Source organism: Eucyclogobius newberryi, unplaced genomic scaffold (assembly GCF_026437365.1).
Source record: "Eucyclogobius newberryi isolate DKJ021-1_F unplaced genomic scaffold, fEucNew1.0.hap1 SCAF_14, whole genome shotgun sequence".
Taxonomy (NCBI): Eukaryota; Metazoa; Chordata; class Actinopteri; order Gobiiformes; family Gobiidae; genus Eucyclogobius; species Eucyclogobius newberryi.
In genome coordinates, this window is record NW_027315768.1 from 19,857,832 (window position 1) to 19,884,356 (window position 26,525).

General features: G+C 41.7%; 1 protein-coding gene across 12 annotated transcripts in view; it reads left to right on the forward strand.

Annotated features, from left to right (window-relative positions):
• mycbp2 (MYC binding protein 2) overlaps positions 1–26,525 on the forward strand; it is a 48,074-nt gene that overhangs the window by 14,182 nt on the left and 7,367 nt on the right. For 4 of the 12 annotated variants that reach the window (XM_072444822.1, XM_072444826.1, XM_072444825.1 and 1 more), the window contains 44 exons: positions 73–265; positions 382–656; positions 728–949; positions 1,021–1,212; positions 1,745–1,951; positions 2,044–2,181; positions 2,268–2,446; positions 2,515–2,657; positions 2,741–2,841; positions 2,908–3,126; positions 3,190–3,412; positions 3,637–3,755; positions 3,846–3,933; positions 4,008–4,057; positions 4,141–4,313; positions 4,450–4,594; positions 4,681–4,887; positions 4,955–5,010; positions 5,079–5,194; positions 5,325–5,422; positions 5,839–5,955; positions 6,146–6,286; positions 9,204–9,428; positions 10,126–10,258; positions 10,334–10,450; positions 11,109–11,291; positions 12,274–13,893; positions 13,975–14,144; positions 14,226–14,473; positions 14,996–15,163; positions 15,244–15,401; positions 15,489–15,688; positions 16,031–16,180; positions 16,262–16,425; positions 16,525–16,681; positions 16,800–17,024; positions 17,093–17,158; positions 17,293–17,532; positions 17,652–17,741; positions 17,836–17,916; positions 17,980–18,246; positions 18,327–18,610; positions 18,682–18,778; positions 18,857–18,976. In XM_072444822.1, the coding sequence (XP_072300923.1) occupies positions 73–265; positions 382–656; positions 728–949; positions 1,021–1,212; positions 1,745–1,951; positions 2,044–2,181; positions 2,268–2,446; positions 2,515–2,657; positions 2,741–2,841; positions 2,908–3,126; positions 3,190–3,412; positions 3,637–3,755; positions 3,846–3,933; positions 4,008–4,057; positions 4,141–4,313; positions 4,450–4,594; positions 4,681–4,887; positions 4,955–5,010; positions 5,079–5,194; positions 5,325–5,422; positions 5,839–5,955; positions 6,146–6,286; positions 9,204–9,428; positions 10,126–10,258; positions 10,334–10,450; positions 11,109–11,291; positions 12,274–13,893; positions 13,975–14,144; positions 14,226–14,473; positions 14,996–15,163; positions 15,244–15,401; positions 15,489–15,688; positions 16,031–16,180; positions 16,262–16,425; positions 16,525–16,681; positions 16,800–17,024; positions 17,093–17,158; positions 17,293–17,532; positions 17,652–17,741; positions 17,836–17,916; positions 17,980–18,246; positions 18,327–18,610; positions 18,682–18,778; positions 18,857–18,976 (8,565 nt within the window). The remainder of the gene's footprint in view (positions 1–72; positions 266–381; positions 657–727; positions 950–1,020; positions 1,213–1,744; positions 1,952–2,043; positions 2,182–2,267; positions 2,447–2,514; positions 2,658–2,740; positions 2,842–2,907; positions 3,127–3,189; positions 3,413–3,636; positions 3,756–3,845; positions 3,934–4,007; positions 4,058–4,140; positions 4,314–4,449; positions 4,595–4,680; positions 4,888–4,954; positions 5,011–5,078; positions 5,195–5,324; positions 5,423–5,838; positions 5,956–6,145; positions 6,287–9,203; positions 9,429–10,125; positions 10,259–10,333; positions 10,451–11,108; positions 11,292–12,273; positions 13,894–13,974; positions 14,145–14,225; positions 14,474–14,995; positions 15,164–15,243; positions 15,402–15,488; positions 15,689–16,030; positions 16,181–16,261; positions 16,426–16,524; positions 16,682–16,799; positions 17,025–17,092; positions 17,159–17,292; positions 17,533–17,651; positions 17,742–17,835; positions 17,917–17,979; positions 18,247–18,326; positions 18,611–18,681; positions 18,779–18,856; positions 18,977–26,525) is intronic. The other 8 variants (XM_072444834.1, XM_072444835.1, XM_072444824.1 and 5 more) reach the window with 7 other exon arrangements.

Here is a 26,525-nt window from a genome sequence, read left to right on the forward strand (position 1 = left end):
AAGCTTGTATATGAATTGTTATTTCCAATGCAACAGTAGGATATTTGCTATAAATGTTATAATTGTCTCCAGGAATGTTTTGAATCCTTGTTGAGTATTCTCCATTGGAGCTGGACCACTTTAGTTTTGGGAGTGGAGGAGTTGCGTGGCCTAAAGGGGTTTCAGTACACAGCCACCCTGCTGGATCTGGAAAGACTGCGATTTGTTGGCACATGCTGCCTTCGCCTTCTCAGGGTTTACATCTGTGAGATCTTTCCTATTTCAGGTAGATTTATTTTTTATCAACATTGTTTTACATACATTAAAGAGTTTGAGGTACACACAGTAGCATTTGTAACCCTCATGAATTAAAATGTTCTCTTTTGTTATTTTGTTTTTCAGCCAACACAAAGGCTGTTGTGGAGGAGTCAAGCAAATTGGCAGAATGTGTGGGAAAAACACGCAGTCTGTTAAAAAAGATCTTATCCGAAGGAATAGACAACTGCATAACAAAGTTGGACAATGACCCCCAGGGGTATTTGTCTCAACCTCTTACTCTGCTTGAAGCAGTGTTACAAGAGTGCCACAACACGTTCACTGCCTGCTTTCATTCCTTCTACCCTACACCTGCTCTACAATGGGCATGCCTCTGTGACCTGCTCAACTGCTTGGACCAGGTAATGTTCTTATTACCTTTGCTAAATAGGCTTACAAGTTGCACTCATTTATAATTGTATTATTTCTCCAGGATATTGCTGAGGCAAACTTTCGCACATCTAGCAGCCGCTTGCTTGCAGCTGTTATGTCAGCTCTTTGTAACACCTCTGTCAAGCTGACATCCATCTTGCCGATTGCGTACGATGGTGAAGTACTTCTCCGCTCACTGGTCAAACAAGTCAGCACAGAGAATGACTCTGCACTAGCCCACCGCTTTCCTCTGCTAGTGGCCCACATGGAGAAATTAAGCCATGTGAGTAATTGAGGTGCTTTTTGACTTTCTAAAGTATCATTGCAGAAGTTGACACTTCATTCTTTCACCAGACTGAAGAGAATCTAATGGGCATGACAAGTTTCCGAGAAGTGCTGGAGAAGATGCTGGTGATTGTTGTATTGCCAGTAAGAAAGAGTTTGAGGAAAGAAGTCGAGCTTTTCTCCCCACATTTGGTCTCGAACACCTGTGGCCTGCTAGCCTCCATAGTTTCTGAACTTACTGCGTCCGCTCTTGGATCTGAGGTAAATATGACATTTTATACTTTTTGAAGTGACTACATTGTTGAATAATGAGAAAGTGAAAAAGAAAATGTACAATAAAATACTTGCTTGAGTGAATATTTGGGGTAAAAGTAATCTTTAATCATAATTTATGTTTGAACTAACTTCAGCGCAACGCCAAATAAAATAAGTGCCAGCTAACCAGAAAGGTTAGGCAAAATTGTGCTGCTCTTATATAATTCTCATCACAAAATGTACTCTCAAACAGATTATGTCGCTATAGTAACCAGCATTTGGCGGCAACTTGTGTTTTTCCCTCTGTCTGTTGTCAAGGAAACCATTGCTCTTTCCCAAAGTACATGATCCAGAGATGTGACCAGCTTTTGCAATATTTTTTTCAAATAAAATACGTGCTGCGCTTGACCTTGAACTGTAATTTTCCTGCATGTCGTACAGACAACATTACCCTCTTGTTGGAAACTCAAAAGGTTTTTTTTCCCCGATTTGCAGCTGCTATTTACCTTAGTTTTCACCTGTAAATGTAATCCAACAGATTGATGGGCTGAACTCACTTCACTCTGTCAAAGCATCTCCTAACCGATTCACCAAAACAAGCCAAGGTCGGAGTTGGAACACAGGCAATGGTTCACCAGATGCAATCTGTCTGACCGTGGACAAACCTGGGGTTGTTTTAGTGGGAGTCTGTGTCTATGGAGGAGGAGGTATTCACGAGTATGAACTGGAAGTGCTCGCTGATGATGTAAGAAATTGTATTTGTAGTAGTATGTAAACTCTCCGGCTTAATTAACATTTGTACTAAATTCTGCACCACCACATTTATACGACATTTAGGCTCAGACTGAACATCCTGGAGATTCAGCTCATTCACACCGGTGGACTTCACTAGAGCTGGTGAAGGGAACCTACAGCACTGATGATTCTCCCAGTGATATTGCTGAAATACGTTTGGACAAGGCTGTACCACTGAAGGTATGTTGTAATGTTGACTTAAACTTCACATCTAAGCCAAGTTTGTGGTCATTAATGTGCCTTTTGTTGAATTTATTGTGTTCCAGGAAGGGGTGAAATATGCTGTTCGACTGCGAAACTATGGCAGTCGCACAGCTAATGGCGATGGGGGAATGACCACAGTGCAGTGCTCTGATGGTATGTCATTCACCTTTAGTACATGCAGTTTGAGCAGCAATGGGACCAACCAAACCCGAGGGCAGATCCCACAAATTCTGTACTACAGGTAAAAAAACATTAAGATGATACTTAACTTAATGTTTGTACATGACTGACTGTTCTTTATGTTCAAAGGAGTGAGTATGATGGAGATCTCCAGTCACAACTTCTAAGCAAAGCCAACGAGGAAGATAAAAACTGTAGTAGAGCTCTATCTGTGGTCAGTGCTGTGGTGAGGGCAGCAAAAGATCTTCTCCACAGAGCTTTTGCTGTAGATGGTCAGTGTCATCAAGCTAATGAGCAAATAAATATTTAATCATCACAAAGAAACAAAAACTTTACAATTTCTTCTGTTCTACAGCTGATGATATTCCAGAACTTTTAAGTTCTTCTAGTCTGTTTTCAATGCTTCTTCCTCTCATCCTCGCCAATATTGGACCTGTTGCTGCATCTGTGCCGAAGGTGAGGTTTATGCAAACTGGTTAATGAGCATTTTGATTCCTTATTCATTGTTCTTGTGTTTTATAGGCTGCTGTTGAGGTTTTTGGGCTTGTCCAAGAGTTGCTTCCTGCTGTTTCTGCTCTTAACCAAAAATATGCTCCACCCACCTTCAATCCCAACCAGTCCACTGACAGCACTACTGGCAACCAGCCTGAGCAGGGCCTTTCAGCTTGTACAACGTCAAATCATTATGCAGTGATTGAAAGTGACCATCCTTACAAGCAAGCTGGTGTCACACAGTATAAGGTAAACACTGCTTGACCAACTAAAAATTTAAAACATATTTTTTAAACACATGTCTGTTTTTAGGTCTCATTCCCAGAATGTGTACGTTGGACTACTGTTGAGTTTGATCCTCAGTGTGGCACCGCACAACCAGAAGATGTCCTCCGGCTTCTTATTCCCAGCCGCGTCCTTCACTTAGCCAGTCTTGTTGGCAAACCACTACTTCATGACACTATCAACACATGGACTGAACTCAAAAAGTTTTCAGGCTCCACAGGATGGCCAACTACTGTGCTTGTGCTTCCAGGTAAGAGCTTTTCAATTGTATAGCAGTAATCGTTCAGTGTGTGTGGTCTGATCCGAAGGGTGGCAGTTCAAATCCTGCTCTCGGCATAAACATCCTTGTCAGCGTACACTGGTGTGTGAAAGTGTGTGTGAATAGTCCTTGATGTAAATCGCTTTGAGTGCTTGAAGGTAGAAAAGCATGATATAAATGTGCCTCTATTTGGTTTTTGTTGCCTTTTCTCACAGGAAATGAAGTACTATTTTCACTAGAAACTGCATCTGATTATGTAAAGGATGAAAAGGCTTGTTTCTATGGATTCAAATGCTTTGCAGTGGGTTATGAATTCAATCCTGGTCCAGATGAGGTAAAAACTACATTTGTCATTATTAATGGTGGATATATTGTATGTATAGCAACAAGAACCACTGAGACTTTCTATAACTTACTGTTTTAGGGCATTATCCAACTAGAGAAAGAGTTGGCTTACTTGGGTAGTGTGTGTGCAGCAGCTCTGATGAAGAAAGACCTTGCCCTTCCTATTGGTAAGGATAAGTTTACTTCTGCGGTGGGCTCCACAAATGTTACAAAGTTAATTGTATTATATTTACTATTTTAGGTAATGAACTAGAAGAAGATCTCGAGATTCTTGAGGAAGCATCTCTTCAGGTAAATCGAAATCAAAACAAAACTACATTATGTGATACCGGTAGTTGTTTCTCTGACTTTTTTACAATATTGCCTTTTACCAGGTGTGTAAGACTCACTCTGGAATCTTGGGGAAAGGCTTGGCGTTGTCACACTCCCCGACAATTCTGGAAGCCTTGGAGGGGAATCTGCCTTTGCATCTCCAAACCAACGAGCACTCTTTCCTTGAAGATTTCATTACCTGTGTACCAAACTCAAGCGGAGGACGCCTGGCCAGGTACTGCATACTATCATTTAATTTATTATTTAACAGTAAAAGTATGAGATCTTTGAATTAAAGTATTTCACAATTATCATTCATAATTATAACTTGCAGAGATGTCAATTTAAGGTATTTTTTCCTTTATTGATAGATGGCTGCAGCCAGACTCGTATGCAGACCCCCAGAAGACCTCACTGATGCTAAACAAAGATGACATTCGCTGTGGATGGCCCGCTACTGTTGTTGTTCAGACCAAAGACCAGTATGGAGATGTGGTTCATGTACCGAATATGAAGGTAAAGAAATTGTTCAATAAAGGATAATAACTATTGAGTATGAGTAATGAGTATTATTGAATTGTTGCCTGTATTTGTATCTCAAGGTGGAGGTAAAGGCAGTACCAGTGTCCCAAAAGAAGTCTGTGCAGTCCGAAAATCTGAAAAAATTGCAAAAACTTCATGGAGGATCCTCCCCATCATCATCTGGACCTGATCTAACATTTGGAGGGCTACCAACGCCAAAGTTAGAGGCGACATACGAACCGATGATCGTAAAGGAGGCTCGATACATTGCCATTACAATGATGAAGGTTCGTTCAGTGCCATTATGTTAATTTAATTTAGTGATCATATGGTTTAGTAACCCCTTTTTTATAGGCGTATGAAAACTACTCTTTTGAAGAACTGCGCTTTGCTTCCCCTACTCCAAAGAGGTAATTGAATTGCAATAAAAAAAAAACTTGTTGAGATGCAGTGTTTTTATTGATTTGCTTCTACTTAGGCCTAGTGAAAACATGCTGATTCGTGCCAACACAGACGGGACATATAGTGCCAACTGGACCCCTGGAGCTGTAGGCCTCTACACAATTCATGTTACCATTGATGGGATAGAAATTGGTAATCTTACGCTTTTTATGTTTTTCATAAAATTATCTAATAAGAATAAAATAATCTAAGAACAAAATTAGAAACTAAGTTGGTTTTGATGCTAAACGATAAACACTTCAATGGCATTTCTTTGTGACAGATGCTGGTTTGGAAGTGGAGGTCAAAGACCCTCCAAAAGGCATGATTCCTCCTGGAACTCAGATGGTAAAACCAAAAGCGGAGCCTCAGCCGAGCAAAGTATGTCCTTTCAGCTCATACAAATATCTAAAGCAATATTGCATCTTTGTGAAAGATTTACTGGTCACCAGGTCAAAACTTTAAAGTAACAAATACCAAATCTTATTCATATTCATCTTAACAAATATGTGTACTTTAATACACACCATACAAGTTCAGTAATAACAGACGTAAATCCGTTACAATGTAATTGATCCCTGTGGGTCTGTAACAGCGTAAACAAACAACAAAATGGGTGAATTTACTGGTAAAATTAACCCCTGTTGATTTAGCGTTATTCCAGATAGTTTTAAGCATTTGCGACATACCGGTAATTCGACTTTGAATGCATCCTTCGTCCTTGCTCTAAACTGCTGCTTATGTGTATTCTTCGCAGCTTCTCAATCTCCTCACAATCTCACCTCTGCTTCTCTCAGGTCCGCAAATTTGTTTCTAAGGACAGCGCAGGTCTGCGTGTGCGTAGTCATCCCTCGCTGCAGAGTGAACAGATAGGCACAGTGCATGTGAATGGCACTATCACTTTCATTGACGAGGTAACTGGCGGGACCAAGAAATGTACAGTTGTATATAGTGTGTCACTTAGTGTTTTATGTGAGCAATTGTGTTTTTCTTGTCTTTGTTTCTTCACTTGCTTTCAGCCACCTTGAGACTATAGGAAATTGTATTGCTTAATAGTCTTTTAGTAATATCTACTATGGTTCTTGTTGACCGTTTTTGTCTTAGATCCACAATGATGATGGTGTGTGGCTCAGACTCAATGATGAAACTGTAAAGAAGTACGTCCCAAGCATGAACGGGTACACTGAAGCCTGGTGCCTCTCTTTCAATCAGCACCTGGGCAGGAACCTACTGGTCCCAACTGACGTGAGTAAAAACCCCTTTGTGCAATCAGACTCCTACTCAGACTTATTATGGTAAAGGATCCTTTTTCTTAGAAACTCAAGCAAAGTTAAAACAGTTTTAATGATGGATGTGCCTGACACTAACAATACCTTCATAGCATGGAAATCTAAGGGTGTGTTAGCACTCCTGGTTTGAGCCCAGTTTAGTCCTGATGTAGACTTTGGTCTTTGCTCATCCTGTTTTAGTCCTGGGCTTGTCCAGGTTTAGCTCCAGGTTTAGTCACAGTTTTGGCCCAATATGAATGTGGTTTGTGGTCAAGTGTGAACGCACCCTTAGATAATCAGATATGGTTTGCTGCAGTGTACACTTGCATGAAAAGATCTACTGACAATGAACTAACCAACTGTAAAGAGGACCCGATCAGAGGGGTACATGCAACTCTTCTACTCGGCCACAAATGTATTAAGAAAATCTTGATAAATAGCCTCAAAGGGCATAGATATAAACCCAGCTGGTGTATTTGACAAAAGGGCAATTATTTAGTGGCATTGTGTTACTTGTCATTCCCATGGCTTTTCACACACAACCCATGAACGGTTGCTCTCAGCAGCATGGAAACCCTTTGCTCCATACCACTAAAACCACCATGAAAGTGACATCTTGGACAACTTTGGTATTTTGCAGTTGTGTTTGATGTGGTAAAATGGCATCCCAGTGCCATGAATGTATTTTTCTGTCATAAGAAATAGATTCCCAAAACTGAAAAGTCAACTCACTTTTCAGTTTTGGGAATCTAATTCTTACCTAGGGATGGGTACTCGACACCAGTGCTGTCATGATGGTCCACTTGGACCAATAAGCTCACTACATAGGGATGCACCAATACTGGTATGACCCATAACCCCATATTGTATGGGTTCTTCCAATAGGCCCTTTAAGATTATCTAATGGGACTAATGACCCACAACATCTCATGCTTTAACTTCAAAAGCTATTCTTTTGGTTCTTAAAATTTTCCGCACTGGTATCTGGTAATATTGGCATATACTGAGCGCCTTCAGTGTTCACTCTTGATCTGAATGAAGAACACTCTATCAGACCAGATTCTCACCAAATAACTCAGGTTTCAGTGCAGTACACTTCCAGCCCCACAGCTCTCCTGGAGCACACCTGAGCACACACAGACCAAACTAAAGATGCACACGAGAAATTACATAAAAACACAAATATGCAACACACCCTAACAATGGGAGCATGTGAGGGAAATTAGACTGAATTGAATCAGTATCACTATTGGAACTGAAAAAGCTGGATTGTTGCAATGCTCAGTCTTCAGTATAGCCAAGACTATTAAGGTTATCTTGTTGACGTCACATAGCACATGCATACATTTTCTTTCTTAAAGTGGATGAACTGCATGCAACTTGCTTTGAACATGCCCAATTTCTGGCTGTCTCTGTGTTTCGCTTTTCTCACCAAACTATTTCGCATAGCACTCCAAGTGGTTTCATGTATTAGGAAAACCATTAATGACAGCACCTGAAATATTCGACCAAATTGGACAATATTTTGTCTCTAAAAGCGACTACTGCCGTATATGTAATATGTAGCCCTAGATATTAGATCTCTTTAATTAGGTTTGTAAAAAAAACAACTACTCAAAAACACTTTTTAGGTTATGTTCAAATGTTAATGGTAGATAGGTTATTGGTATGACTTATGTGTTTTTTTTCTTGAAAAATATTGTTACTTAACTTAATTAAAATAACATAATCTTATCAGTAGAACAGTGTACCTTATGATAATGTAAATGTACTCAAATTAGCCAAGGGTAGTTTTAATCGCCAGTCTCTAATCATCAAGCAGTATCTGTATGAATAGTAGTATTTTTAAAAAGTAACGATACCCATCCCTTTTCTCTCGGGTTCTGTAATTTCGTCCATGCATTGATATGACTTTCTTTCATGTGAAGTCTCAGTTTGAACAGCATGACACACTGCATTAGTCAAGTGGGGAATTTTTTTGGAAGTTTATTCAGAGGTTTTTCATTATTTTGTATTTGGTCATTGATCAGATAACTAAACAATTTATTTTTTTATTTTTTTAAACGTAAAAAAAACTTATATCTTTTTCCTCCTGTTTGTTGTGTTTTTTTTTTGTGCCAACTTTACTGCCTTATCTTCACTATATTACAAAATAAAATATATCTTTTCTTCCAAAAAAATCCATCTGGTAAATGTCCCCAACTCTTCCCTTTTCTTTTTTGGTCAACCACTGTTTCTTGACTTTCTTACAATCTGTTGCTTAGAACGTCTTTAATGCTAGCCAAGGAGTCAGGGATATCGGCATTTTGTCATGGACACCCTTATCTATATTTCCCCCACAGGTGAGTTATGGAATTAAGGGAAATGTAGCTTGACTTGCGTAAATAGCGTAATAGTTTTGCTTGTCTTTTTAAACCCTTGTGACTGTGTTGTCTCATGGCACAGTATGAATAATTGCACGGTTGAGCCACAGTTGCATGGTTGCCTGTTTTGTTTACTTTTCAATCCTATGTTAAAGAAAACACAGCAACTAATTGTAACAATGTTTTTCATATTGCATGGGGTCAAATCTGCATGAGGTTTTTGTTTACACTCTGTGCAGTCCTGCATCCTTTTGTATCATGATATATTCCAAAGAAATTAGTGACATCAAATATTGAAAATTGCATCTAGAGTTAATAATTACATTTACAGTTTCAGTGTTGATATGCAGTTATGTTTAAAACAACACAAATCTTGTTTCTACTAAAACGATTCCGCAATGAAAAAAGTTTAGTAGCACTATGATCAATTTAGGAGGTTCTGACATATACAAACACAATCATTCAACGCACCATTTTATCATTGGCAAATTGGACATATTGATTGACTTATCTATTTCTTACCTGTTACAGGAGGTCAGGGGCCAGTCGGAGGAAAGCGTAAAGGAGGTGAGCAGCTGCCCTACCCACGAAGCCCCCATTCGGGTGCAGAACAGGGCAGGGCAGGGCGGCGGCCCAGGGCTTTATAAGGTAGTGAAGACCGGCCCTTCTGGTCACAACATCAGAAGCTGTCCAAACCTTAGGGGTATCCCCATTGGAATGTTAGTACTTGGCAACAAAGTCAAGGCAATAGGCGAGGTACGCACTCACCCCAAAAATGCACCGTATTCATGGCTTGAGTAACTTGATAATCAAAGATGTAGAAGTGCAGTGGCTGTTGTGCTTTTGGGCATAATGTCATAGAGCTGCATTGGGTGCTGTGGTGTGTTTTCTGACTTTTCTTGCTTTTTTTCCTTGCTGGGATCCACTTTTGTGGTTTTTGGCTTTATGACTAATAGTTTGTCTATTAATCCATTGTACTTTCAGGTTGTCATTTAAACTGGCAGAACACTTCTTCTGGGAGTCTTTTTGCACATTCCTGGAGCTTTTGTCCAAACTTTATTTCTTGCCCTTTTTAACATTAATTCAACTAGGTACCGTGGACTTTTTAACCTTGTAATAAGATGTCAAATCACACTTACTGTGGGATCTGATTATTGACCTCTTTGGTGTGTCATGCTGTTCAACTATTTTGATTTTTTGAGACTTCAATAATTATGGGTTTTATTTATGGTGATTGAAGCATATTCATACTCTTACAATTACTCCTTTTTTACTGGAATAGGTATCATCTTGTATATGCTGTGAAATCTAAATAATTTTAAATCAAGATTTGTGTGCAATGTGAATCCTCAACAGTTGTATGGCCTGTGTTGAATGACATTAATTGGTTTGGTTTTACCTGTAGTTAATGAAAACGTGAGAAAATGGATAAAGTGTGTTGTCTATGCATCAGGTTGTCAACTCAGAGGGAACGTGGATACAGCTGGATAAGAATAGCATTGTGGAGTTTTGTGAAAGCGATGAAGGAGAGGCCTGGTCATTGGCAAGGGACCGCGGAGGAAATCAATACCTCAGACACGATGAGGGTAAGCACAGTCCTTTTGTGATTTGCAATTTGAAGAAGATTTTGAAGATTTTTTAAGATCAATTTGTTTTTACAGAACACGCTCTCCTTGAGACACAGACTCCACCTCCCAGCCCTTTCTCTGTTCAGGTGTTCAACAGATCCACAGCCTCAAATGGAGCTCAGGGCTTTGACTATGGGATCAACAACAAAGGTAAAGTCAAAATATCACAAAAAAAAAATCTTCTTTTAATTTTCATTTGAATTCCATCTTTTCTCTTGTATACGTTTTATCAATATTAGCTTTTCAAAGATGACTTTCCTTTTTGACAACTCTGCAATGCAGCTTATGCTTTTCATTCCTCTGTCATTTGTCTTGTTTTCTTACTAGATACATTTACATGCAATACAAAAAACTTTTGTTACATTCTTTTTTCTTTTTCTTTTGTCATTATTTTGTCTAAAACCAACGGTTAGACAACAAAACTTGACTAAATGGACAAGACCCTTTCAGTAAGGTTGAGGGCAAACTTTACTTTAAGTGAAGTCTTTTCTTACGGTTTTTGTTTTTTTGTATTGAGTCCATTCACAATTAACAAGGGATGTAAAAAAAAAGAGAGTCCACTTTACATTGTCAAATCTATAGTGCCATTAAAGCAGCAGCATCAGTAGCAACTGCCAATGATGCAGCTGACTCAGTCCTTCGAACTTGACTCCTCAAGTTAAGATGATGTTTCTTTTAAATGGTCTCATTTTACACATCATTTCAGTTGTGCACAAGAACTGAATGATTGCCAGTGAATGACCCTCATTGCACTAAAACCTCCGGCCTAGTTTATAGTTGTTCCACCTCCTTTGTCTCCTGTTTGCAGGTGACCGGTTGAGTGCCATACTGAATTCCATTCAGTCTGGGCCTTTCCTCTCAGCAGCTCCCTCTTCCTCCATTTTTGAACAAGCTGCCCAAACTCCCTCCTCCTCTTCCTCCCTTGTCCACAGTCCATTTGTGTTTGGACAGTTCCCCTCCCAACTGTCTCAGCCACAACCACAGCTTCTCAGTAAGTCTGTCATGCCTTTTGACAGTTCCTGCTTGGAAAGTCCACCTAAGATTTAGGTCATCTAAATGTTGATCTGAATTTTGTTGTTAAGTTTTATAAGATAATTACCATGACATTTAAAATGCTTTTTAATTTTTTATTATCATTTATAATTTCCCTTTCGTAATTTCCTTCCTGCAATTATTGTTCCTTAAATTTAGTATCCACATACCCCCTTTTTATTTTATTTTTTTAAATCCAATGTCATATACCTTTCCAGCCCAGGCATTCACTGCTGCAACTGTTTTGCCCCTGTACAACTCAAGATTTAGATTTTTAAATTTCGGATGAAAATGACTTGACCCAACCCTTAAGACTAAACGACTTCCTAAATATTTCATTATTAACCTACTTTTTTTCAACATGGATTATTATTATTTTTGTGGGACATATTTTATTTTAAGTTTACTTCACATAAGTGTTTTATGCCTTTTCCAACTGGTATTTTTGTTTTATGCTCCATTTCCTTTTTTTGTGTTTCTTAACTTTTTTCAATGTCTGTCTTGGCCTTTTGCATTTCAAAGCATTGTTCATGGCTCACTTGCCTTCTTTCAGCTATAGATTGTTCATCTCGCAGCCTTGCTTCTCGTGAGCGTGTGCACAAAAACTCTGTGGCTGGGCATGGTACTGCTCTCTCATCGCTTGCTTTAAAGCAAATGGGTGGGTAATTGCATGATGTGATCTAAATCAGACTTATCAGAGGGTTGAATAAGGGGAAATGATGCAATAGTTAATAGGGAAACTTCACATTGTCATTTTTAGCACATATTTTAAGACTGGGCTGGAATCCATCGTTCATCAGCCTGAAGCCTTTTCATCTATCTGCATAGATCTCTGCATATGTTATGCATTTTGCTTATGCTTTTTTAGCCATAAAATGAAATACTTGCCATTGGAGTACATGGTCTCACTTGTCTAACTCTTTGTAATATACAATCTTTAGGTGAGCGTGGAAATCTTATGTCTGGAGCCAGGCCAATGTCTCCGTCATCCAAACACCGACTGGAAAATCGCTCACCGAAACAGGAGAGCCGCGGAAACCGTATGTCTGAACAGAGCAGGGTGAAGATGGAAGGTGCACTTTCAGCCAGTGAAGCCCTTATTTTAAGATCAGACACTGCTAAACTGAGGTCGGACATGCACAGTCGTTCTCACTCGCCCAACCACAACACTCTACAGGCTTTAAAAGCAGATGGAAGGACTCCAGGACTCAGAGCGGAATCGCCAAACCCTGGGTCTCGCTCCTCATCCCCAAAACAGAAAGGTGTATCCTCCTCAGGAAGGTCTAGTCCTTCTAGCACTTCTCCCCAACAGAACTCTGTATCTCCTAATGATAAAAATCTCCCTTCTAAAGTTAGCCCTTCTTCCAAATCTCGCCTGGATCCTCCCAGAGAAAGATCCAAATCAGACTCCTACACCCTGGATCCTGACACTCTTAGGAAGAAGAAAGTTCCTCTTACAGAGCCTCTTAGGGGCAGGTCTACCTCACCAAAGCCTAAACTGTCCCCTAAAGACCCAAATATGGGTGTGATAAGTAATGTAGAGAATCGAACCCCCTCTTCTCAAGTGACCCAGGAAAACCTGCATAGTGAGGTTGTGGAGGTGTGCTCTTCAAGCACTCTTCTCTCTAATGACGATACAAATGACGAAAATGATGACGATGGTTCCTGCAAGGTACATTTCAGCATTGGCAAAGCCCCAGTCAAAGAAGATCAAGAAAACCGCTCCTCTCCAAAGGTCAGTCGCAAAACCTCCAGCAGACACTCGAGGCCTAAAAAGGAGAAGTCAGGACCCTTGTTTAAAGCTGAGAGCTCCACAAGACTTACAGAGCCGGCCAAACAAGCGATGTCTCCCTCTGTGGCAGAGTGTTCGCGAGCAGTCTTTGCAGCATTCCTTTGGCATGAAGGCATTGTACATGATGCCATGGCTTGTTCATCTTTTCTCAAGTTTAACCCAGACTTAACCAAAGAACATGCACCAATTCGTAACTCTCTCGGAGGACAGGGGGCTGAAGAAAAGGAGAATAAACTAAAGAACCGACACTCGTTGGAGATATCATCTGCACTGAATATGTTTAACATAGCTCCCCATGGCCCAGACATTTCTAAGATGGGTAGCATCAACAAAAACAAGGTACTCTCTATGTTGAAGGAAACACCGCTGCCAGAGAAATGTGAAGATGGAAAATCTGATGCTGTTTCTTATGATATGACCTCACATCCAGTTATGAGAGCCAAGTCAATTTTACCTCTGACATTGCAACACTTAGTGGCTTTTTGGGAAGACATTTCAATGGCTACTATCAAAGCTGCCACCCAAAACATGATTTTTCCAAGCCCAGGTTCAAGTGCCATCCTTAAAAAGAAGGAACATGAGAAAGATGGTAAAAAAGCAAAGAAGGAGAAGAAGAAGAGGGAGAAGGCTGAGGTGCGCCCCAGGGGGAATCTGTTTGGAGAGATGGCCCAGCTTGCTATGGGTGGGCCAGAGAAAGACACTATTTGTGAATTGTGTGGAGAATCACATCCCTACCCTGTCACCTACCATATGCGACAGGCCCACCCTGGTAAGAACATGGAGAACTAGAACCAATGTTGACAAAACATACTTTTTATCTGTAACTGGTATCTTCTCATGACTTTCACAGGCTGTGGCCGATATGCCGGTGGTCAGGGGTACAACAGCATTGGACACTTCTGTGGTGGTTGGGCGGGAAATTGTGGAGATGGAGGCATTGGAGGCAGCACCTGGTACCTTGTGTGCGATCGCTGTCGTGAAAAATACTTGAGAGAAAAACAAACTGCTGCCAGAGAAAAGGTAACTTTGTGCTATATATTTCAAGCATGCAGCTGTCCACATGGCTTTCATTATTCTATTAAATTGTATTTTACTTTGTAGGTGAAGCAGTCGAGGAAGAAACCATTACAGGTCAAAACGCCACGGGCTTTGCCCACTATGGAGGCTCATCAGGTCATTCGTGCAAATGCTTTGTTCCTGCTGTCTCTGAGTAGCGCTGCAGAACCCAGCATGCTTTGCCATCACCCGCCCCGGCCCTCACATCCACAGTTACTCCCCAGCCTTAAAGAGGGTGTGTCTGAGGAAATGCCAAACAAATTGGGATGTCTCTACCTTCAGACACTTGCCAGGTCACTATTATGTTTTACTGTCTTCTTTTTTTGCAATCACTTGGTGAACATACATCAATATTTAGATTGAGCATGGGAGTTTCCAGAATACAAGGAGATATGATACAAAATACAATTGGGTGTGTGTGCTGTAGGAAGGTGAGCGAGATGTGGTGTTAGGACCAAGAACAAAAAAGAAAGAGACGGGATGAGGATAATCAAAGAGAGAAAGAGAGTGAGAGAAAAATAATAATTGTACGTGTCATTTAGGGGTAAGTGGCTGAGGTGTAGTATTTATGCTAATAACAGTAGCTGTGGTAAATGAGTGAATTATTTGTTTGGACTTGATGGAGGGTGAAGTATAATGTATGGTACTCCAGGCTTCCTTCCTGTCCCACAATTGAGTGGAAGGGTATATTGGTTCTAGCGATGTATTTATTTTTTATCCTGTAGTCGTATATTTGTATTATGTACGTGACCGAGGGATATGATAAAGGTGCATTAAAAAATAACAGGGTTTTTGTGTTATGTTTTACAATCCAGGCAACACTCTGAAAACTTCGGGAGCTATCCAGATGATAACCTTTTCCAAGATGAGATGAGGTATTTGCGCTCCACATCTGTTCCCGCCCCCTACATCTCAGTCACACCTGATGCCTGCCCAAATGTGTTTGAGGAACCAGAGAGTAACATGAAATCAATGCCCCCAAGGTAAATGATCTATACGGCTTCTTATTCCCATAGGTTTGCATGTTTTGTTGAGACTAATATGTTTACCTTTTATCTCTCAGTCTTGAGACGAGTCCAATTACTGACAGTGATACAGCTAAGAGGACGGTGTTCCAGAGGTCATACTCAGTTGTAGCTTCTGAGTATGACAAACAGCACTCTCCATGTCCAGCTCGTGTTAAAGCTGTGCCCAGGCGCAGAGTGCACAGTGGTGATGCAGGTAGGTTATTCTGTTTGTAATCCAAATGATAATAATGTAATGTATATTGTAGGTGTGTGAAATGATCCCACTCTGTGTCTGATTTAGAGGTAGGATCTTCCCTGTTGCGACACCCCTCTCCTGAGCTGTCAAGGCTAATCTCGGCTCACGGCTCCCTCAGTAAAGGAGAGCGAAATTTCCAGTGGCCTGTCTTGGCTTTTGTTATTCAGCACCATGACCTTGAGGGACTGGAAGTGGCAATGAAGCATGCTTTGAGGAAGTCTGCCTGCCGAGTCTTTGCTATGGAGGTATTATTATTTATACAATTTTCTTTGTAAATTGTGATTTTAGTTTATTACTCAAAAAATTTGAACCATGAATGAAGAACACGTTTGAAAGGTTAGCGCCGTCCACTTGGTCTTTTCTTTCACTCCCTTCTCTTCAAACCATGTTGTACAAACTTTTCCTTAAGATTCTCATCCAACTATGTGCCTGATTGTGAACATTTGTGACCATCGCAGTTGCTTTTTGCTGCTGTTTCATTACCCTGCAAAGGTTTAAGGACACTTGCCTTAACTATAAGAAATAAAAGTCAAAGTCACAGAACTTTTTAATATAAACAGTGACCACTATTTTTGTTTCTCTTGTAGGCTTTCAACTGGCTTCTGTGCAACGTAATACAAACCACATCCCTGCATGATATACTCTGGCATTTTGTCGCATCTCTCACACCGTCTCCTTTTGAGCCTGAAGATGAAGAGGACGAGGAAAACAAAGGCAACAAGGAAGTTGTGGAACAGGTGAATAATGACTTTATCCAATTTTAAGATAGTATAGTTAAAGCTTGTTTTGACTTTATCACATTTGGTTTTGTTACACAGCAGGAAAGGGACCTTGGTGTCTGTGAGCATCCTCTGTCAGACATTGTCATAGCTGGGGAGGCCGCACACCCTCTTCCTCACACCTTCCATCGGCTCCTCCAGACCATCTCTGATCTCATGATGTCGCTCCCTGGTGGTAGCTCACTTCAGCAAATGGCTCTCAGGTTTCAACCCTTTATACACTTTGACTTTTGACAGAGGAATAAGTACTGGGTTTTGTTCTTCCCAAAGCATATTGTAAATGTATGGGTCTCTGTTTTTAGATGCTGGAGTCTTAAATTCAAGCAGTCAGACCATCAATTCCTTCACCAAAGCAATGTTTTTCATCACATCAACAATATATTGTCCAAATCAGATGATGGGGACAGTGAGGAAAGCTTTAATATCAGTGTACAGTCTGGCTATGAAGCGATGAATCAGGTATGTTTTATGACCAGACTCAACGGTACTGTTAGTATTAATTTCAAAAATAAATTTAATTTGAATGTCATTTATAAAAATCTATCCAACACAAATGTAAGTGTACTATATTTGACAGGATATGTGCCTGGTCACCTGTCTAAAAGACCTAACAAGTGTTGTAGACATGAAGACATCCAGTCGCCCAGCCATGATCGGAAGTCTCACTGATGGATCCACTGAGACCTTTTGGGAATCTGGAGATGAAGACAAGAACAAAACCAAAAGCATTACTATTAGCTGTGTCAAAGGCATAAATGCTTCAAATGTGTCCGTACATGTGGACAACTCTAGAGACATTGGGGTGAGAAATGTGAAATATGATCTTCTTTTTGAATTGACCTCGTTTTCATAATTGTATGTCATTCCCAGAACAAAGTCACCTCAGTAACATTCCTGTGTGGAAAAGCGATCGAGGACCTCTGCAGGATAAAACAGGTATTACTATCTAACTGTAATTAGAATCCCTACAACTATTTTGAAACATAGATGGATAATTAATAGAAATTCCGATAATATCACAATATGCAACCACCCAATGTTATTCCCACAATTGCATTGTTTTTTTCTAGGTTGACCTTGACTCACGGCACATGGGCTGGGTGACTAGTGAGCTTCCTGGTGGGGATCATCATGTGATCAAAGTGGAGCTGAAAGGCCCAGAAAACACACTTCGAGTTCGTCAGGTGAAGGTCCTTGGTTGGAAAGAAGGCGAGAGCATCAAGATCCCAGGACAAGTGTCAGCCAGTATGGCCCAACAGAAGAACTGTGAGGCTGAGACTCTCAGGGTGTTTCGCCTCATCACCTCACAGGTTCGTCACAATAATTATTATTGCAAAACTGCATGCAAAGGTGCATATGTGCTCTAAACGATAGAATATGATCTACTGGAAAATGTATTAACCCACTATTCCGGTTGATATTTATTTAGGTATTTGGAAAACTAATTTCTGGTGATGCTGAGCCAACTCCAGAACAAGAGGAGAAAAACCTTCTATCGTCTCCAGAGGGAGAGGACAAGGTCTGTTTTTAATTAAAGCCTTGGAACCTTGGTTGATCTTTTAATTAGTCAGTCATAGTTAATCATCAAACTTTGAATTCATTTTTATTTACAGGCACCCTCTGATGCAGACCTTAAGGAGCATATGGTGGGCATCATCTTCAGCAGGAGCAAGCTCACTAATCTCCAGAAACAAGTAAATATCCAGATGCTCTTTTCATATTTAAACATGAACTAATTGGTACATTTTCCCAAATAGGTGTGTGCACATATTGTTCAAGCCATCCGTATGGAGGCCACACGAGTCAGGGAAGAATGGGAGCATGCCATTTCCAGTAAAGAGAATGCCAATTCACAGCCCAGTGACGATGATGCCTCATCAGATGCCTACTGCTTTGAGCTCCTGTCCATGGTCCTGGCTCTCAGTGGCTCTAATGTGGGCCGTCAGTATCTAGCACAGCAGCTAACTCTTATGCAAGATCTTTTCTCACTGCTTCATACCGCTTCCCCACGAGTACAAAGACAGGTTGGTTGGCAGGTTTTGCGTTGTTTCTAAGGGCACCAGATGTATTGCTGGCTAGGTTTTAATGTGTTGTCTTCTATTAGGTGACATCGTTGCTTAGACGGGTACTACCGGAGGTCACCCCAGTTCGATTGGCCAGCATTATTGGAGTGAAAGCTCTGCCGCCTGCAGATATCAGTGACATTATCCACTCCACAGAGAAAGGTGACTGGAACAAATTAGGCATCCTGGACATGTTTCTGGGATGCATTGCCAAAGCCCTAACTGTGCAGCTGAAAGCCAAAGGCACCACCATCTCTGGCACCGCTGGCATGGCCGTGGGCAAAGGGGTAACAACGGTCACACTGCCAATGATATTCAACTCTAGGTGTGTATGCGCATATTTTAAACATTGAAAATGATGATTTTATGGTTTAATTGACTCCTCTGTTTCCTCAGTTACATCAGAAGAGGTGAGAGCCACTGGTGGATGAAAGGCTCCACTCCTCCACAAATAGCCGAGATCATCATAAAGCTAGTCAAAGACATGGCTGCTGTATGTTCTTTGTTTAATGTACTATATTCTATTATTGTTTCTACATAAATGGTTACAACCATACTTTTATTTTTAAAGGGCCATTTATCTGATGCATGGTCCAGAGTCACCAAAAATGCCATTGCTGAGACTATCATTGCTCTGACCAAAATGGAGGAGGAGCATAGGTCGCCTGTAAGATGTATCGCCACAACACGGGTAAGATATGCTGTATCTATAGGTTGTTTTCAGATTCTAGAAGGTCATCTCAGATAGCGGGGCAAGAGCCATAATCCCCTATTGATTACATCTGATGATTTATAATAGTTACTAGACTTACACATTTCTTTTTATAACAAAAAACTGAATTTTAACTATAATAATTTTAGCTGCCCCCATCTGTATTAAATGTAATATACATACATGCATACAATATTATACAAACATTGTATACAGTTTATATATATTATTGTACAAAGGAGACAGATTGCCACTGTTATAATATTTTGCCTTTTCAATTACCCACTTTCTTCTTTCATATTTATTCTCCTATATTCAAGATACTATTGCTTTGAAAATTCCTATTCCCTTAACATGAATTATCCCTGAGTGTTACAGATCAGAACTTTATAGCAGATAAAAGCTATAAAGTTCTATGTCTTTAAACAAAACAATACATTTAGTGGTAGTGGTAGTGGTAGTATTGTTATTAGGCCCGAGCCCCAGCAGGGCGGAGGGCCTATTGCTCCCGCAACGCTGCCGAAGGCAGCGTTGCAACTGTCTGACCAAACATGCGGGCTGCGCCCGCATGTTTGGTACCCCGTCGCCCCTGGCAAGTACAGTGAACGAGCCCATGCCGAAGGCATGGATCATGCATACTTACTCCTGCTATGACAGAAATAGTCAACAATTAGTGAATGGGCGTAGCCCATTCACTCATTGTTGACAACAGCAGCGCGAAGCGCTGCATTCCTCCAAAAACCCTCCTGGCATCGTCCTGTACGCGAGAGTCCATGCCGCAGGCATGGGCCATGCTTGTATCTGCTCAAATCAATGGAAGTCTATGGGGAGTGGGCGGGGCATCCCGACGGAATAGGGAGTAATGATGATTCCACCCCATGACGGCATCGGGAAGGCTTAGAGCTTTCAAACGATGTATAATTTGTTGTTATAGTGGAAACGGCTATATTGTTTTTGCTAAAAATATTATTAGGCCCGAGCCCCAGCAGGGCGGAGGGCCTATTGCTCCCGCAACGCTGCTGAAGGCAGCGTTGCAACTGTCTGACCAAACATGCGGGCGCAGCCCGCATGTTTGGTGCCCCGTCGCCCCTGGCAAGTACAGTGAACTAGCCCATGCCGAAGGCATGGATCATGCATACTTACTCCTGCTATGACAGAAATAGTCAACAATTTGTGAATGGGCGTAGCCCATTCACAAATTGTTGACAACAGCAGCGCGAAGCGCTGCATTCCTCCAAAAACCCTCCTGGCATCGTCCCGTACGCGAGAATCCATGCCGCAGGCATGGGCCATGCTTGTTTCTGCTCAAATCAATGGAAGTCTATGGGGAGTGGGCGGGGCATCCCGACGAAATAGGGAGTGACGAGCGCGTAAGCGCGCGTAATGATGATTCCACCCCATGGCGGCATGGGGAAGGCTTAGAGCTTTCAAACGATGTACAATTTGTTGTTATAGAAAAAACGGCTATATTGTTTTTGCTAAAAATATTATTATTATTATTTTTATTATTAGGCCCGAGCCCCAGCAGGGCGGAGGGCCTATTGCTCCCGCAACGCTGCCGAAGGCAGCGTTGCAACTGTCTGACCAAACATGCGGGCGAAGCCCGCATGTTTGGTACCCCGTCGCCCCTGGCAAGTACAGTGAACTAGCCCATGCCGAAGGCATGGATCATGCATACTTACTCCTGCTATGACAGAAATAGTCAACAATTAGTGAATGGGCGTAGCCCATTCACTAATTGTTGACAACAGCAGCGCGAAGCGCTGCATTCCTCCAAAAACCCTCCTGGCATCGTCCCGTACGCGAAAATCCATGCCGCAGGCATGGGCCATGCTTGTATCTGCTCAAATCAATGGAAGTCTATGGGGAGTGGGCGGGGCATCCCGACGGAATAGGGAGTGACGAGCGCGTAAGCGCTCGTAATGATGATTCCACCCCATGGCGGCATCGGGAAGGCTTAGAGCTTTCAAACGATGTATAATTTGTTGTTATAGTGGAAACGGCTATATTGTTTTTGCTAAAAATATTATTATTTTTATTAGGCCCGAGCGCCACAAGCTGGCGAGAGGCCTATTAATCTCGTAAGGCCGTGCGAAGCACGGCTGCGAAAGTGCGCACGTAGTGCGCACAAAATCGAGCGCGAAGCGCTCGCCCACTTCCAAACACTCACTAACGCACTCCTCCACTCATGCACGCCCCGTGCATACTAATTAGTTGTAGGAAAATGGAACATTACCGTTGTAAACGGGCGAAGCCCGTGCAAAAGTGCGCACTAAACGAGCACTTTACATTGGGATGACGACCGCGAAGCGGTCGTCATCCCAATGTAAAGCACTCATTTGCGCTAAGTAGCTCACGAATACGTTCCCCATCTCTTGCATGTTCCGTGCATATAAGCATGTAAGGCAAAAATTGAACATTATTACTGTATAGAGGGCCAAAAACACAAAGTGGGCGGAGCCCACTCAAAATTAACGAAAGTACCCGTCAGTGACCAGGGGCCCACACCATGAGGTAGGAAAGCGCGAGCGCTTTCCGAAAATGTATAGTTTATGATATTTGAAAAATGGGAAACATTGTTTTCGCATCGGAATATTATTCTTTCTTCTTCTCGGGACCAACCCCCCTATTTTTCACCCAGTGAACATTGACGAAAAGTCACAAAAATTTGCACGCCTCTAAAAATCGTGCCTCTCTACATTCTGGCTATTTCCCTTTTCTAAAATTAAAAAAATTGGCGCGTCAGCGCCCCCAAATGTACCAAAAATGCATTGAGAGATGGGAAATGACCCAAAAAAAATCTGATCGTAGAATCATGAAATTTGGCGCAGAGGTAGATGGTGACAAGAGAAGTAAAAAATATTATTACGGCAACGCCGTCCGCCCAACCAAATGTCGGCCATATTGCTTCAAAAATGGCTAAACATGACTTCGGAGTTTTTCCAAACGTCGTACTTTTACGAACTCCTCGCAGGGCGTTGGCCCTAAAAAGCTGAAATTTGGTGAAAATGCTACTGAGGAGTGGGACATCAAAAGTTATCCAAATTACATTGATACCTCTCACGGTCTCTGTGCGGCGAAGCCGCAAACTGTAGCTAGAATTTCAGAAATCTCCCATATTTAAAATTTCTGCCGTTTGCGCAGATAAAGTCCGAATTGCGTCAAATTAGAATCAGTTGTTAAACTCTTTGCCCTAAACCTACTTGAAGTGAAATAAATTAATTTGGCGCCACAGCGCCCCCTACAGATTTTATATGGAGGTTAAATGTTTAGTTTTGCGAAATTATATGAAATTTGACACACAACTCAATTTTAGCATCCCCATCAAAAAAGTCAATGACTCATGTCATAATTGTTATGGCGTTGCCGTAACGATGACCGAAACCTTTCATGTTATTCCAATGGGGAAATCGCCAGAACATGTTTACACTTTAGACTTTCACAAACTCCTCCCAGGGCGTCAGCCCTATTAACCTGAAATTTGGTGAGACTCATCTTCAAGACCATCAAAAGTTATCCACATTTTCATTCAAAGAGTCACGGTGTCTGTGCGGCAAAGCCGCACATTTTGCCAAGAATTCAAAATAAAATTGCTTTTTGATGGTAAAACAAAGGGGAGAAGATGTGACAGCGTCACAGATTCAGCAGTAGGCGTAATAAAAGGACAATTGGGGCGCGTTAGCGCCCCCTCCTCTTGCGGCGTGGCGGCGGTGTGGCGGCGGCGTGGCGGCGGCGTGGCGAGGGCCGATCATTGCCGCTTGCGGCTATATTTTTTATTATTAGGCCCGAGCCCCAGCAGGGGGAGGGCCTATTGCTCCCGCAACGCTGCCGAAGGCAGCGTTGCAACTGTCTGACCAAACATGCGGGCGCAGCCCGCATGTTTGGTACCCCGTCGCCCCTGGCAAGTACAGTGAACTAGCCCATGCCGAAGGCATGGATCATGCATACTTACTCCTGCTATGACAGAAATAGTCAACAATTAGTGAATGGGCGTAGCCCATTCACTAATTGTTGACAACAGCAGCGCGAAGCGCTGCATTCCTCCAAAAACCCTCCTGGCATCGTCCCGTATGCGAGAATCCATGCCGCAGGCATGGGCCATGCTTGTATCTGCTCAAATCAATGGAAGTCTATGGGGAGTGGGCGGGGCATCCCGACGGAATAGGGAGTGACGAGCGCGTAAGCGCTCGTAATGATAATTCCACCCCATGGCGGCATCGGGAAGGCTTAGAGCTTTCAAACGATGTATCATTTGTTGTTATAGTAAAAACGGCTATATTGTTTTTGCTAAAAATATTATTATTATTATTATTTTTCTTGTTCTTCTTCAGCGCTTTGATCTCTAATTTGACCCCCTGAACATGCTCAAAAACTCACCAAACTTTGCCCAAAATTCAGAATCGGTGAAAAATTTTATTTTTTCTGGGCCATTTTTTTTTTCGTTAAAAAATGGCGCGACAGCGCCACCGACAAAAGTCAAAATAAATTGCGCCTATGGGAGACGCCCCGAGGTCAACTTTGGCGTAAAGCTACGAAATTCGGGACACGCATTCCTCTCGTGAGGATAAACAAAAAAAAACATTGTGGCCACGCCCCCAAACTTACCCTATGGCCGCCATCTTCCTTTGAAAATGAAAACAAGCTGAGTTAGCCATTTTGTTTACGTCAAACTTTGACGAACTCCTCCTAGGGCGTTTTGCCCACCGACTTCAAAATCGGCGTACGTCCTCTGGACAAGTGGGGCATCTAAAGTTATTCAATTTTTTGAGATACCTTTTACGGTCTGTGTGCGGCGCAGCCGCAAAGTTGGACAACTTATTTTGGAATATTGCAGGTCTAAAAATTGCTCCCATTTGATCAAAACCAGTCCGATTAGGACCAAATTTGAATCAGTTGTTAAACTTTCTAGTTTGGACCAGTTTAGGCTGACAAAATTGAAATGGCAGTGATAGCGCCCCCTACAGAGTGACCTTTAAATTAACATTGAAGGTCAAAAATTAGTTTTACCAAAATTGTCTAAACTTTACCCAAAATTCTATTTTGCCGTCCCGATCACAAAAGCCAATCACAAAAATGCCTAAATTTTTACGCCGTAGTCGTAGCGATGACAGAAACCTCCCATGTTATCCCTATGGGAAAACCACAAAATCTCTCAAATTACCACATTTTTATGTTTTACACTTTAACGAAGTCCTCCTAGTGCGTTTTGCCCACCAACCTCAAAATCGGTGTACGTCCTCTAGACAAGTGGTGTATCTAAAGTTATCCAAATTTTAAGGATAACTTTTACGGTCTTTGTGCGACGGAGCCGCAAACGTTTCCCAGAATTCTGACTATTTGGCCTTCAGAGTGGCCTATAAACAATAGAGTTTTTCCAAATGACATGATATTTTGAACAAAATTCTAATTTGCCATCCTGATCATAAAAGTATGAGAGCCAAAGTCATATTTTGTACGGCGTAACCGTAGCGTTGACAGAAACATCCCATGTTATCCTTATGGGAAAATCGTAGAATCGCTCAAATCACCACATTTTTACGCTTCACACTTTAATGAACTCCTCCTAGGGCGATTGTCCGATCAAGTTCATATTTGGAGAATATCATCTACACAAGCGGGGCATCAAAACTTACCCATATTTTGATTCTAAGTGCTACGGTCTCTGTGTGGCGGACCCGCAAATATATGTCAGAAATGGGAAAACAGCGAAATCTCTAAAATCACCACATTTTTACGCTTCACACTTTAACGAACTCCTCCTAGGGCGATTGCCCGATCAAGCTCATATTTGGGGAAAATCATCTACACAAACGGGGCATCAAAAGTTATCCATATTTTGATTTTAAGTGGTACGGTCTCTGTGCCGTGGAGCTGCAAATATACTGTCACAAATGGGAAAAACGCCAAATCCTTGAAATGTTCACATTTACGCTTCACACTTTAACAAACTCCTCCGTGGGCAATAGCTCGATCAAGCTTTACTTTGGGAAAAATCATCTACACAAGCGGGGCATCAAAAGGTATCCATATTTTTATTCCAAGTGCTACGGTCTCTGTGCGGCGGCGCAGCAAATTTGACTGACACTTGTGTTCATTTGCACTGGATTGGCCATGTCCAATGTGTCGCCGTCTGTCAAGTTCTTTTTTTATTCAAGACACAATAAGGGCGCCATCTTTATCAAGTCGAAAGCGCAGAGTCGGAAGGCCGGCGGCCCGCGAGGGCCGTTGGATGCCGCTTGCGGCTTTAATTTTTCTTGTTCTTCTTCAGCGCTTTGAGCTCTAATTTGACCCCCTGAACATGCTCAAAAACTCACCAAACTTTGCCCAAAATTCAGAATCGGCGAAAAATTTAATTTTTTCTGGGCCATTTTTTTTTTCGTTAAAAAATGGCGCGACAGCGCCACCGACAAAAGTCAAAATACATTGCGCCTATGGAAGACGCCCCGAGGTCAACTTTGTCGTAGAGCTACGAAATTCGGGACACGCATTCCTCTTGTGAGGACAAAAAAAAAATATTATTGTGGCCACGCCCCCAGACTTACCCTATGGCCACCATCTTCCTTTGAAAATGAAAACACGCTGTGTTAGTCATTTTGTTCACGTCAAACTTTGACGAACTCCTCCTAGGGCGTTTTGCCCACCAACTTCAAAATCGGCGTACGTCCTCTGGACAAGTGGGGCATCTAAAGTTATTCAATTTTTTGAGATACCTTTTACGGTCTGTGTGCGGCGCAGCCGCAAAGTTGGACAACTTATTTTGGAATATTGCAGGTCTAAAAATTGCTCCCATTTGATCAAAACCAGTCCGATTAGGACCAAATTTGAATCATTTGTTAAACTTTCTAGTTTGGACCAGTTTAGGCTGACAAAATTGAAATGGCAGTGATAGCGCCCCCTACAGAGTGACCTTTAAATTAACATTGAAGGTCAAAAATTAGTTTTACCAAAATTGTCTAAACTTTACCCAAAATTCTATTTTGCCGTCCCGATCACAAAAGCCAATCACCAAAATGCCAAAATTTTTACGCCGTAGTCGTAGCGATGACAGAAACCTCCCATGTTATCCCTATGGGAAAACCACAAAATCTCTCAAATTACCACATTTTTATGTTTTACACTTTAACGAAGTCCTCCTAGTGCGTTTTGCCCACCAACCTCAAAATCGGTGTACGTCCTCTAGACAAGTGGTGTATCTAAAGTTATCCAAATTTTAAGGATAACTTTTACGGTCTTTGTGCGACGGAGCCGCAAACGTTTCCCAGAATTCTGACTATTTGGCCTTCAGAGTGGCCTATAAACAATAGAGTTTTTCCAAATGACATGATATTTTGAACAAAATTCTAATTTGCCATCCTGATCATAAAAGTATGAGAGCCAAAGTCATATTTTGTACGGCGTAACCGTAGCGTTGACAGAAACATCCCATGTTATCCTTATGGGAAAATCGTAGAATCGCTCAAATCACCACATTTTTACGCTTCACACTTTAACAAACTCCTCCTAGGGCGATTGTCCGATCAAGCTCATA